This window comes from Medicago sativa, chromosome 7 (assembly GCF_051527215.1).
Source record: "Medicago sativa cultivar Bolivia chromosome 7, Bolivia_mono, whole genome shotgun sequence".
Classification (NCBI taxonomy): Eukaryota; Viridiplantae; Streptophyta; class Magnoliopsida; order Fabales; family Fabaceae; genus Medicago; species Medicago sativa.
The window spans coordinates 74,840,137-74,853,687 of record NC_140755.1 but is presented as its reverse complement, the minus strand read 5'-3'; the positions used below and the strand labels follow the sequence as shown (position 1 = coordinate 74,853,687).

Genomic DNA, 13,551 nt, shown 5'->3' with positions numbered 1-13,551 from the left:
ACCAGATCCAATATTATTTCATTGTTGGCAGATCAACCCAAACTAACTTCCTCACTCAGCGGTTGATTGATTTATACATACACATTTTTTTATTATTTTCAAAAACCAGTTATTAATTATTATTATTATTATTATTATCACCAATCAAACAAAAAATTAAAACAAAAAACAGAAAAAGCACAAAACACAAACAAGTAGAAAAAGCGAGTGATAATAAAGAGAAAGAGAAAGAAAGAGATTGAAGAAAACGACGATGAAGAGCGGTGGTTTGGGCGCGGTTCAATCATCGTACGGCGTCCCGGCGAAACGACGGTGGAGAGGTCTCATCATTGCAGTTCTCGGTCTCGTCATTCTCTCCATGCTCGTTCCTCTCGTCTTCCTTCTCGGTCTCCACAACAGTTTTCACACTTCTGGTACTTGATCTCGCTCTTTTTCACTGAGATCTATATCATTCCAATTCTTCATTTTCATCACATTCTCGAAACTATTCAGATCCATATAAATTTTCATTTTAGCGTTTAGATCCAATGTTAATTGAGTTTTTTTTTGTTTTAAGCTGATTGTAGTTTGAGTTTGATTCGTTTAATTTTGATGCTTCTAGAAGATCTGTGTTATCAATGTGAATTACGAAACGTTTCTCTTTTTAATTTAATTCAGGATAGTTCAATGCACATTTGTACGTTTGTTCAATTATGGATTAATTATGTGATAAATGTCTTTTTTCTGTTTTATTTGTTTGTTTATTTATTAATGTAAATAAATTTATTTATAATTGAGTTTCTAGTATATATAGTAGAAATGTAGAATAGTAGAATTCAATACTTTTGTAGAAGCATTGACACGTATACGGACACCGGACATGACATTAACACGTCGACAACAATAGTGATTTAAGGAAAGACACAATTGAATGTAATCACATGTGTCGGTGTCAGACATGGACACATGTTGGACATCAGACACGCCTGCGATCCGAAGTGTTCATGCTACAAAACTTTTGTCTCTCTTGCTTTGTATGTATTTATGTATTTTTTTTTGTGTTAACCTTTGGGTTTCCGGGGAAAGGGGCCCTGGTAATCCAGTTTGGCCAAGATGTAAGTAAGTCTGACCAAGAATGTTCCACCTATGAATCGAACTCAAGTTCTCCTGAACAAATGTTCTTTGGTGGAGCTCATAATCCACTTGGGCACAATTGCTTGGTTATGTATCTATACACGTATTTATAAGTAGTTGCAGTAGCAGTAGTAGTAGTAGTAGTAATGAAATGCCATCTCTGAGTTGAATTTCTTTCAGTCACAAAATATACTCTGCTAACTTTATTTATTTAGGAAAAGTACTATTTGTAACGATGGAATTTTGCACGAAACTTGCATGGATTTAGGCATTGTTTGGTGATGTATTTTTGTTGTGATGATAGTGTTCGCGCTAAATAGCATTGCACTTTATTTATGTGTTTTTTGTAAGTTTTTTTTTTTCTTCTTACAGTTTGTTGCCATTTGTTGTTATGTTTATGCAGGATATATATATGAACAGAGAAATACTCCTCCGGTAAGCATTCAATTCAAATGTATATGTGAACTTGTGACAAACTTTCTAGCTTAATGTAGAATTATCATGTTGAGTTTGTCATTTTTGTCCCTCACTTTCTCTTGTGTCATTTTCCAAATCAGAGTCAAAATGTTATTCCATACAATAGACATGATGTTCGCCATAAAGAGGATGTGTCTGAGGTACGGTGGTTTAGTCCCAAGCTATTTTAAATAAGCCTTCCTTTTCTTCTAGCATTCTTCTGCGGAATACTGTGTCATGGTAGCCTCACTGTTTTAGTTGTAGTCAAGAGTCACGTAAAATGTCAATTTTTAAATCGTCAAAAGTGTGAATACATTTCTAATTTTCAATTAGCATGCACAAACATTGATGGGTATTCTTAAAGCATAGAAAATGGGCAAACAATTAATCCTTTTACTAGGTTATCAGTATAAAGTTCAAACAAAACACATGGTTGGTGTATGAAACATTCAAAAACGGAAATCTTACCCCTACCAAAGCCTTAAATAATGTCTTATTTTTTGTAAATTTCTTCCACAGGGAGATAAATCAAGTCATGTGAAGGAACTGATCACTAAGTTTGAACCAACTCTTCCCAAGGTTCTCTGCATAATACTCTGGTGGTTAATTTTATACTTCTTTATTTAGAAGTTTGTATGAGAAAATATTTATATAAATAACGGATAATCGATTATCTTGTCTTTTAATTCTTGCCTAACATAATCGAAGGGAAAACTTGATGTAGATCATGATTCTGTAATTGTCATCATTGTAAGGTTTTTGGGTTTCATGTCAACCTTAAGATCCCAGCTTTGTAAATTGCATAGTTTTTTGGTTTTTATTACAACAAAAATATCTTTGAAAAATTTGGGCAAAATAAAGATAACTGGACACACAGATTCCTCCAGAACAGAAAAAGAAAGAAACATAAGAGAACAGTGGAATATAAATATAAATAAACAATACATCAAAACCTTCCCAAATGTCAATTCTCAAAGTTTGTTCGAAATGGAAGCTATTTTTAAACAAACATTAGAATAATGCCATGTACCCATTCCCATCCCCTAGTTGAGACTTGAGAGGTATCAAGGTAATCCTATCTTAACTAACCAAACGCTCCCAAGGACTGCATAAACTGCACATTGCCAATGGCGCAAAATATCTATCTCTTTGTTTTTGGTAAAGCCTTTGTTCCTAACCCGTAGAAATTATTTCAAAGACACATCCATTATTGATGAAAATCCTCAAATAAATTGTTCCACGTCAAAGTGGCCTCTTTATATTGCAAAAATTGGCGCACTTGTCTGCACCAGGTTTTAAATCTTACAAATTCCTTGTTCCAGATTAACAAGTTGTGGGATTGGGGTGTAAATGCATCTTCTATGGGTTGTGTTGTGGCTAACTACTGATTATCATTTATCAATAATAATTTTGCATGTCAGGATGTTCTGAAGAATTATTCTAAAGGAGATAAGAATGGCATCATCAATACCAATGAAGAAAAACATAGAGGTGTGCTTCTACTGATTCAATATCGTATGCCCTAATACCTTCTTGAAAATCATTTCCTTTTTTTCTGCTTTAAATTTTAATTAATTTTCAGGTGTCAAGGCGCCGCCGCCACCGCCACCTAATGCTGCCCTGCAATCACCTCCAACTTCTAATGTACGAATATATTATTGTCCTTTATTGAACACATAATTGCTCAGAATAGTTCAGTTTAAGCCATTGACTGAGACTGAGAGACTCATATATACCATTAATCTTAGAGGGCAGATTTTTTTATTTTTTTTGGTGGGATAAAAATTTAGTAGGCAGAATCTTGTATAACCAGTATAATCTCCTATAACATTCACAGCAGAATAAGTACTAACATAAAAAGGAAACTCTAACGCTCCATTCAAATAGTTAATCGGGTCGTAGGAAATCAGAGGTGTATAAACAACCAAATCAAACTCACAGTCTCTCAGTGTTATAATACAAGTTATATAGCTTTGTACTATCCAGCAGACTTTAAAGGTTATTTTATATATTATTGTTCATGTAGCTATTTAAACTAATTTAAGTTCTGTAACAGACTCCTAAAGTTCATAATCCTAAACATGGTCGCACTGAACAAGTCACCCACCCTAAGACAAGTTCTGCTGATGAAACTGGAAAGTCGTGCGAGCTCACATACGGTAGTTACTGTTTGTGGCAACAAGAACATAGAGAAGTTATGAAAGACGCCATGGTTAAGAAGTTGAAAGACCAACTATTTGTGGCTAGAGCTTATTATCCTAGCATTGCAAAACTCCCAGCACAAGACAAACTGTCTCGCCAACTAAAACAGAGTATACAAGAGCTGGAGCATGTGCTTAGTGAATCTTCTACAGATGCTGATCTTCCACCACTGTAAGCTGATATAATTTGATTTTTCTTTTCCCCCCAGCTTAGATGTTTCAGTTGCTTTCTACTTGAGAAGTTATTGGTATCTGATAATTTTTTCGTCAACTTAAGTTCATCTTCAATCAAATAGTCTTGTAAAAAATGTTGATTATCAGTTTCCTTATTAGCTTGCAGATCTGGCTTGTAAATTTTCTTGTATTCAAATGTTTGTTGTGCTTTCAGACAGTTGAGTCCTTAATGTAGTTTAATTAGTTTACTTCCTAAAACAACTAAAGTGACCTGTATTATTTTTATTAGCTTCTATATATTTGTATTTAACTTCTATTTACTTGGGTATATTATTTTAGAACCATTTATGGTTCCATAGACAATTTTTTGGGCTAATAGGTTATACTGCAAAGCATGGCGTTACCTTTCTTTCTCATCTCAACTTTGTTCTATCTCGGGGTATACAATGTCCTTTCTGTTGATTAACCTCAAACCCAATGCCGTTGTTCTGTGAACCTTGACTTTCAGGCATGTCGTGATTCATGAACCAACTATCAAAAGCTCAGGATTTATTAGATGTTAGCCCATGAATGTTTTTATTACATCTCTTAGCATGTCCCCCGTGCGAAAGCACTTTTCTCATTTGAGTTGCTTAAGTTTACAAAAAAATTTACAAGGTATTCAAAATCACTTTATAGGGTTGAGACCAAATCAGAGAGGATGGATGTTGCAATAGCCAGAGCTAAATCAGTCCCCGTGGTTTGCGACAATGTTGATAAGAAATTTAGACAATTATATGATCTGACTGAGGATGAAGCTGATTTCCACAGGAAACAGAGTGCATTCCTATATAAACTTAATGTTCTGACAATGCCAAAGAGTTTTCACTGCCTGGCACTGAAACTAACTGTTGAATATTTCAAATCATCACATTATGAAGAAGAGGCCGATTCAGAAAAATTTGAAGATTCTTCATTGCACCATTATGTTATTTTCTCTAATAATGTGCTTGCAGCATCAGTGGTTATTAACTCAACTGTAACTCATGCAAAAGTATGCCTTGCTTCTAATCATGCACCAGTGAATTCATAGAGGTTGAATTTTAGCCACTATTTTAATAATTTCACTTGTTGCTGCTCAATATTTCAGGTAAGTCGGAATCAGGTTTTTCATGTGTTGTCTGATGGTCAAAATTATTATGCAATGAAGCTTTGGTTCAAGAGGAACAATTATGGGGAAGCTGCTGTTCAAGTGTTAAATGTTGAGCATCTTGAAATGGATAGCCTAAAAGACAATTCATTACAACTGTCCTTGCCTGAAGAGTTTCGTGTTTCATTTCGCAGTTATGATAATCCATCCATGGGCCAGTTTAGAACGGAATACATTTCAATTTTTTCTCATTCACACTATTTACTTCCTGATATATTCAGCAAATTGAAGAAAGTTGTTGTTCTGGACGATGATGTTGTTATTCAGCGAGACTTGTCATCCCTTTGGAACCTAGACATGGGAGAAAAAGTCAATGGTGCTGTGCAATTCTGCTCCGTAAGGCTAGGTCAATTGAAAGGTTATTTAGGTGAGAAAGGTTTCAGCCATAATTCCTGTGCTTGGATGTCGGGGTTGAACATAATTGACCTAGTGAGGTGGAGAGAGTTTGGTCTTACTCAAACTTATAAAAGTTTAATAAAAGAGGTTAGTGGCTACAATCCCTAGATCTGCGTTATGATAATTTTGGAAAATACTATTATTGGATATAGCAGTACTGGAAGTAATATTGTTAAATATAGCTGCGGTAGTAGTAGAGGAGTCAAATTGGGCTGAGCTCAATGCATTGATCTGAAAAACCCAACAAAATGAATGTACTAGGCTAACAGAATTAAAAACTGAAATTTTCTCTTTAGGCACGTAGCAATTGCTCACCAGCACCTCAAATTACCCAAAATACCCCCCAACGGCAATTAACTACCATTCGGGGAGGTTTTTAATTCGGTTAAACCGATTTAAAAAGTGATTTAACCGATTTAAAGGGTGCCGAATGGCAATTAACTACCGTTTTGCAGCGAACGGTGTTTAATTGCTGTTCGGTAGGTGACTGGGTGCCTGTGAGCAATTGCTAGGTGTGCCTAAGGAGCAATCCTCCTAAAAAATTGCCCCGGCCCAATATGGGATGGCCCCACATAGCCTGGTCTTCAGAGAATAGTTAAATTTACTAGAATTATCAAGGGACTGCTTGTTTTAAAACTATTTATGTTTTCATTCGTAATTAAAAAGGACAAACTTGTTTTCATTTTGTTTTCTGTTTTCATGTCATGTATGTATAGAAAACTGTGAAAACATTTTTTATGTTGTTTTCACTGTTTCTTGCATCACTTTGAAGATAAAAAAGGTGGTATTTTTTAAATTAAAGATGAAAATTTGAAATTAATTTGCAAATCCAATGGAGTCATAGTCTCTTGTTTTGAAGTGAAATGAAATGAAATGTCATTTTAAAACAAGCATCTATGTCTTTTACCTTTAAATCTTTAAATACAAATTAGTTGAATAAATTGTTTGGAAATTATATTAAACTCCAGTTTTAAGAATAAAAAAAGGAACACAGCCCAGATAGGATTGAGAGCTTGACTAACAATTTATTGATCTGAATTAAATTCTGGTCCAAATGCACAAGGCCAGCCTGATTTAACACTAGTTAGAAATAGTAGCAACAGAGATAGTTTATTTTTGTATAGGAATTTTTTGTCGGTTTCTTTATGTTGTTTTTCCTTTACTTATTAGGGATTTTTTTGTGAAGGGTCAGAAGTAGTCTTGACATTCAGCTGGGTCATATTCTGCTTGATTAGCATAGCAAATATGAAATTACCTAAAGAATTATGTTGTCTTTAATGATTGCATGATGTAGTTTGTTGGCTATTCTGTGTTATTTACCTGTTATGGTTTTATTTATGTCCATATGTAGTTGAGCGTACAAAAAGGATCCACTACTGCTGCAGCATGGCCTGCGAGCTTGCTCGCGTTTGAGAATAAAATATATCCACTCAATGAGTCGTGGGTGCGGTCTGGATTGGGTCATGATTACAAAATTGATTCCAACTCCATTAAATCAGCTCCAGTACTACACTACAATGGGAAAATGAAACCTTGGCTTGATCTGGGAATTCCAAATTACAAGAGCTATTGGAAGAAGTATCTGAACAAAGAGGATCAGCTCTTGAGTGAGTGCAATGTAAATTCATAGAAAATTATTGGAGAGCTTTTAAGAAGCAACAAGAAGATGCCTGTGCTACGGGTGCTCAATTTTTCGATATAATTTTTTGATGCGGTTTTGTGGAAGAAGCGATAGGGTTGATGAGATGAACACATCTGTTATAAAATTAATCAGTCAATAAGGAACCTGGAAACTTCACTGCATTTCCGGCTAAAGCGAAATTGAGTAGCCTCACACTTTTCAAGATAGATAATTGATGTTGATTGAGGTTTTTCCCACTGTGTAATTGGTGGGCAGTACGAAGAGTTATACATGAGCAAAGGCAGTATGACTCATATATAAAAACAGTGAAATTGTTTGTTTCAAGATTTAATTATGCTTCATGGTGTAAATTATTCATAGCTGAGAAACAAGTAGAATGATTCCTTCTAGTTCTTTGGATTTATAAATTTGAGCAAAGTTTGTTCTTGTTTGATGACAAATTGTTATCCAACAGCTATATAAACAAAACAAAACGAAAACAATTTTGTCCTCTTGCAATGCTTTACATTAACCTAATGTATATGCGTTCATTATTTGTTGTACTAATATTTGACCTCTGTTATCCACCCTAGAGGTGGTCTTAGTTTACAAGAATTCCAATGTATTCACTTGAGTCATGTAATACTATTTATATTTTATAATACAAGTCAAAATTTGAATGTATTATTAAGAATCAAGATTTGGTATAATATTATCTGACTCTTCTAAAGTAAACAACGACTAATGAGTAGTTAAAAAGTAGATAATAAAAATATAGGGGAATTATTCACTTTAGTCCCTGAATAGGAAAGAAGTAGTCATTTTTGTCCCTGAATGCAGAGAAATTACAAAAAGTCCGGAATGTAGACTTTGTTGAGCAATTTCAGGGACTAAAGTGACCAACGGAGTCTACATTCAGGGACTAAATTGACTAACGGAGTTTGCATTCAGGGACTAAATTGACCAACATAGTCTACATTCAGGGACTATTTTGCAATTTATCTGCATTCAGGGACTAAAATGACGATTCCTTTCCTCTTCAGGGACTAAAGTGACTAATTCCCCTAAAAATATAATATAACAAATCACGAGTTTGTGAAATAACTTTTGATTGATGTATTTTGCATAATTAAGAAATATACCATTCGGTCACTATTATAAGTAAAAAAATTAACATTTTAGTTAGATTAATTCATTAAATGATGTATATGACTTATAATAAATACCATATAGATAACATACATAAAGTGAACTCTAAAAATCAAGAAAGTGTTCGACATACATAAAGTGAGCTCTAATAAAGACCATATAGATCACATACATAAAGTGAACTCTAAACATCCAAAAAAGTGTTCGATAAGTTATTTATGTTAATATTTTTTTGACGTTAAACTCTAAAACGGAACTTTTAATTTATAAAGTGTTCGACAAAGGCTTTTTATCCAAGGGATTTGAAATAATTTCATCAATAGATCTAATTGCTAGACATAGGGCTAGATTTGCACTCACTAAACATCATTGGAACTTAACACTATTGTAACAATTATTTTAGCGAGACATGAAAAGTAGGACGAGTAATTAGTCGTTTTGAACTTGTCAGAGCTCAACTCGTAGTGAATTAGTTCAACATGAAACTCAACTTTAGTTCGATGCGAACCTTTTTTTTTAGCTCAAGTTTGAATAGAGCCAACTAGAGTTGACAATTCCTCAAAATAACGTTCCACTTATAAACTCCCGTGTGTATATATAAAGCGAGCTCATTGTCGAGTTCCGAACTTTGTTTGAGTTGACTCGCTTCATTTCCAACCCTAATCGAAAGTTAGTAGATACAATAGTTGTCTTGTCGTTTGTTAGACACGAAAGCCTATTATGAACGACATGTGAATGTATAATTGAAACACCAAGAGCGTCTAGTTAATAAAGAGAATACATTAGAGAAGTGTAGTTAATAGATTCTAATCTCAACACAACTTTTTTTTAGAGAGATGCTATTTTCAGCGAGAAAAATCATCCCGAATTTTCACAAATCATTTTGATCCTTGGATCATCTCCTGCCTTATTGGAATACATGGTGAATGGGTGGTTAAAATAGGAAAAAGGTGGGGCATGGTATTTATATAGCAGGCTCGGGATGTTATCTTGATAAATTTCTAGTTGAATGTAGCATTTCTCCTTTTTTTATCTATGAAGTTTCCATATATTTACCGTATTTTGTTTATGTTACAACAAATTGTCGAAAATCCTAAATATTAGAATAATAAAATCAACTTAACGGTTGAAATATTTGCAAGTCTCTCTTGAAACGATAAAAGAAATCTTTGATACCACCAAAAAACTATCAGTAGTGGATGTATCCAAGGCTACACATAATAGTCTAGGCAACTTCAAACTGTAAGGAAGACATAATCCTAGTATTGAAGTGGCAGGGCTGCTTGTTCAAGAAGTGTTGGCCAAGTTCATCAACTTTCATGTGTCCTCCATCAAACACACCATTTTAGTGATGGGTGTGAGGACAAATGAATTTGTGTGTTATGCCACACTGGCTTAAGAATTGAGAGAAAATGTGAAATTCACCAATCCAATTAGATCGTAGTGCCTTAATTTTGAAAGGAAAATGGTTTTCTATACAAGGATTTTGAACTGTAAAAAAAATGCCAAGGGCCTCATATTTTCTTTTTAGAAAATATCCATCTAAATCCATCCACAAATATGTGAAACTGGTGGAGGAATAAATATGCGAAATTGAATATCGATCCGATATTTCTTCAAAGACATATAATTCGAAAGACATGCCTATTTTTATTATTGATGTTATTTAAAAAAAAATTATTTACAATTTAAATAAAAATCAACTCTTTTGAGTTTTTTGTGCTTCTTTTAATTAGAGGTCTAATTTGTAAGATTAAAACAGAATCTCCAGACGCAAAATCCAACACACCATAAGATGAAAGTTTGATATATGACAATTTTCACGTTAGTAACTAAGATGAAATGTTGATATTTTTTAAGACCAGCATACTTGTTTTAATTTTTTCTGAGAAAATTAAAGAATTTACTCTAATGAAGGGATTGTGCAATATAAAATGTCATGATAGGCCATAGGTTTTCTAAAGAGAGAATCGGTGCATTAATTTATTTGTTAGTCAAAGATAGAGTTCCTTTGAAGCCACCCAACTTTTATTTTTTATTTTAAAAACTTGGTATACATTTCAAGGACCTATTAATTAAGGGGTTGATCCTATTGTCTAATAACATTCGATTTTGTATAAGAGTAGTGTTAGCAAAACTCTCTTTTGAATATTCTCTCTAGCCTACACTTTTTAATTGGGTTAAATCAACATGGTCTTAAAAATGATTATGTTATTAGCTCACGCCGAGATAGACAATTAAGGTTTAAACAAGGAACCTCTAGGCTATGATAGCCGAGTTTGGAAAACTAATTTTTTGTCTTCTCAAGTCTACTGACCTAAAGTCCATGTGTCTTAAGGATCTCAGACCGAGTCAGAACTTAGCAGAACTGAATGATGATGTTTAAAATCACGCTCCATGTTTATAGAGCCGCTAATTGTGAGCGATAATAAAGGAAGCACGTTCGTGTGAAGGTTGCGCATCAACGATATTGTCAACAAATCATGTTGCAAAGAAGGAAGTTGATATCCGAACGTGGGGTGCCATGAACCCCCTGATTAGTCAAGTACTTGCTTGTATATCTAAAAAACACCTTGAGTTAAACACAGTTATTTTTGTTATTTTTATGGCTTTATCAATATGATTTTATCTTGATTTTTTTATGAATTTTGTAATTCAGTAACAAAAACTAAAAATACCGTACTTAATGCTCTACCGAAGAGGTTAAGAAATCCACAACTGAAGTACATATATTATATATAGTTCTTTTCTTAGTCTTAATCGTTTGAAAAAAATAATGGAATGACAATTGAGCAACTTAACTAATACTTTGGCTAAATTTTGCTCCATCAATAATTATTATTTACTGTATAGTTGGCTTTGGATGGAGATTTATTGAAACTGAAAGGGAGAGATCACGAGTTTGATATTCGACACTGTTGAAAAACAGTTTGAGTTGATCTCCAAAATAATTTATTCAATTTCAATGCAATGCATTCCATCTACTAGTCATGTGCAAAAGACATTCTTTATATTTTAATATTGAGAAATGATATTCTAACAACCATTTTGTGACAACCTATGTGACAACTTTATCTCTCATACTCACATTATTTTTTTACTTTCTTTCTCTATTGCTTTGGTTTCCGTGTCACTATCTACTTTTCCTTTAAAAATTGGTGGTTGTCACAAAAATCGTTGATTTTTGATTGTTAGAATATCATTGCTCTTTAATATTTGTGGATTCATGTCTCTGTTTGTTTTCGTTAGGACGGGAATCACGACACCTAAAATCATCACCTTGAACACTATTTCTCTCTTCAGTGAAATTTTATGTGAAAAGTTAAAAGTTTTTTCTGCTCCCTCCGGTCCTTATTATAAGAAACAATTGACTTTTTTGGTTTATAGAATAATTAATGTATCTTGTTATAAATATAGACTAAATACATCACTTACACAATGAACCTAAAAAGTCAACTTTTTCTTATAATAAAGACCGGAGGGAGTAATATGCATGCATTATACGTAATTTCTTATAGATGAATAAAAATTATATGGTAAATAAATATAATGAATTTTGTGGACCACTGAACTCATCATTAGAAATTTCACAAACATACAGTAGATTTACTCAAAATACAGAAGATGTTCTGTAGCATGGTAAGTGCAAAACGGGGCACATGTAAAACAAAGATATTTTCAAAACAACGGTAATAATAGGAGCCAGATTGTGTGCAGTAACTAGCTTCACACAGTTTGATGCAGTAAATAATTGGCTTAATTGCACTTTTGGCCCCTATTTTTCTAAAACTTACGGTTACAGCCTCCAAACTAATTTAAATACAAAACAGCCCCCTAAGTATTGAATCTTTGGCAGTTTTGGTCCCCAACGCTGACGTGGCACCCTAAATGAGGTGTCACGTGTCATTTTTTTATTTTTTTTGGCCTTGGGGGGCCAAAACTGCCAAAGATTCAATACTTAGGGGACTGTTTTGTATTTAAATTAGTTAGGGGGCTGTAACCGCAAGTTTTGGAAAGATAGGGGGCCAAAAGTGCAATTCAACCTAAATAATTTCGACGACATCAGTGAAATTTATTTTAAATGATCGTATCCATCGGTTTGTGATAAAACTATCAAGATACGTTGCATCATCATGAAACTAGTTAGGGTAATGTTATTTTAACATCAAATTTGCATTGTACTCCCTCCGTTTCAAAATACATGTCCAAGTCAACCACTTCACATATGTCAATGCATAATTTTGATTGTTAATATCTTTAATTATCTAAAGTAAAAAAATATAAAAATTTAATATTTTGAAAATATACGTCGAGACAAATCAAACAACATCTTACATGCTAATATTTGTATTTATACATTAGTTAAAAAGTATGGTCAAAGTAAGTCAAGTGAATAGTGCACATTGTAAAAATTAGACATGTATTTTGAAACGGATGAAGTATATCGATATCAAGTAAAAATAGTTTATTTATATCAAGAGCAATGCTATATCTCTAGAAAAATAACATCAAGAATTCTTCAAGAATAAAGAATAGTCAATCACAATGCACTATTTGCCACAATTCAAGGAGGTGTGGCTGAAAAATAGGAAGTGGACAAATAAATCATCCAATTAAAATTTGCCAACTGTGTCTTGAAAAAATTTTGAAACTATTTTTCTTGAGAAGTAGCATTTTCCTTATATCAATTGACATGACTTGAAGAAATAATAAAAATAAACTATATATGTTAAACAATACGAGTAAAATTTATAACTTATGCGTATAGAAAAAATCCAATTACAAAGAAAGAACTCATTTTGTATGTCTTACTCTTACATATTTTTCGACAATAATTAATCATTGTTAAACAATGATGAAAACTTCGTGTATCATGATAATTTGAAAAAATTATTCTATAAAAGGAAATGTTAACTTGTGCCTTAAGGCACAAGTTTAGTAGCCAAATATAAAAACTTATTTTTGGAAATTGTGCATTTAATGTCTTGAAAAGTTAAAAACTTATTTTTTTCAATATAAAATTTATGTTTTAATTCTTTTTTTAGATTCTTAACTTATGGCTTAAGACCAAAAGTTAACATAACCCATCTATAAAATACTAGCAATTTTATAATTACAAAATACAAACATGGTAGTGTAAAGAAAATTCAAAAAGTTACAGCAGCAAGTAGGGGTGGAAATGGGCTAGGCCGGGCCGGGCTTTGTAAGGCCTAAGCCTGGCCTACTTCAAAAATTATAGGCCTGAGCCTGGC

General features: G+C 33.1%; 1 protein-coding gene across 4 annotated transcripts; it reads left to right on the top strand.

Moving 5' to 3' along the window:
* The first annotated feature begins 215 nt into the window (after positions 1-215).
* GAUT7 (galacturonosyltransferase 7) lies at positions 216-7,717 on the top strand. Of its 4 annotated transcripts, XM_085728073.1 has the most exons (10): positions 216-413; positions 1,517-1,548; positions 1,671-1,730; positions 2,089-2,148; positions 2,991-3,060; positions 3,152-3,213; positions 3,626-3,942; positions 4,623-4,977; positions 5,074-5,616; positions 6,881-7,717. In XM_085728073.1, the coding sequence occupies exons 1-10, from the start codon at positions 254-256 to the stop codon at positions 7,157-7,159; spliced, it is 1,938 nt and encodes a 645-aa protein (XP_085584199.1). In that variant the 5' UTR covers positions 216-253; the 3' UTR covers positions 7,160-7,717. The 4 variants fall into 4 exon arrangements, with proteins under 4 accessions (XP_085584199.1, XP_085584201.1, XP_085584200.1 ...); XM_085728075.1 differs by lacking the exon at positions 1,671-1,730; XM_085728074.1 differs by lacking the exon at positions 2,089-2,148.
* Positions 7,718-13,551: the final 5,834 nt, after the last annotated feature.

Coding starts and splice junctions, on each gene's coding strand:
- GAUT7 (XM_085728073.1), top strand. CDS start 254: ATGAAGAGCGGTGGTTTGGGCGCGGTTCAATCATCGTACGGCGTCCCG. Junction 1,549..1,670: donor AACAGAGAAATACTCCTCCG/GTAAGCATTCAA, acceptor TTTCCAAATCAG/AGTCAAAATGTTATTCCATA. Junction 1,731..2,088: donor ATAAAGAGGATGTGTCTGAG/GTACGGTGGTTT, acceptor TTTCTTCCACAG/GGAGATAAATCAAGTCATGT.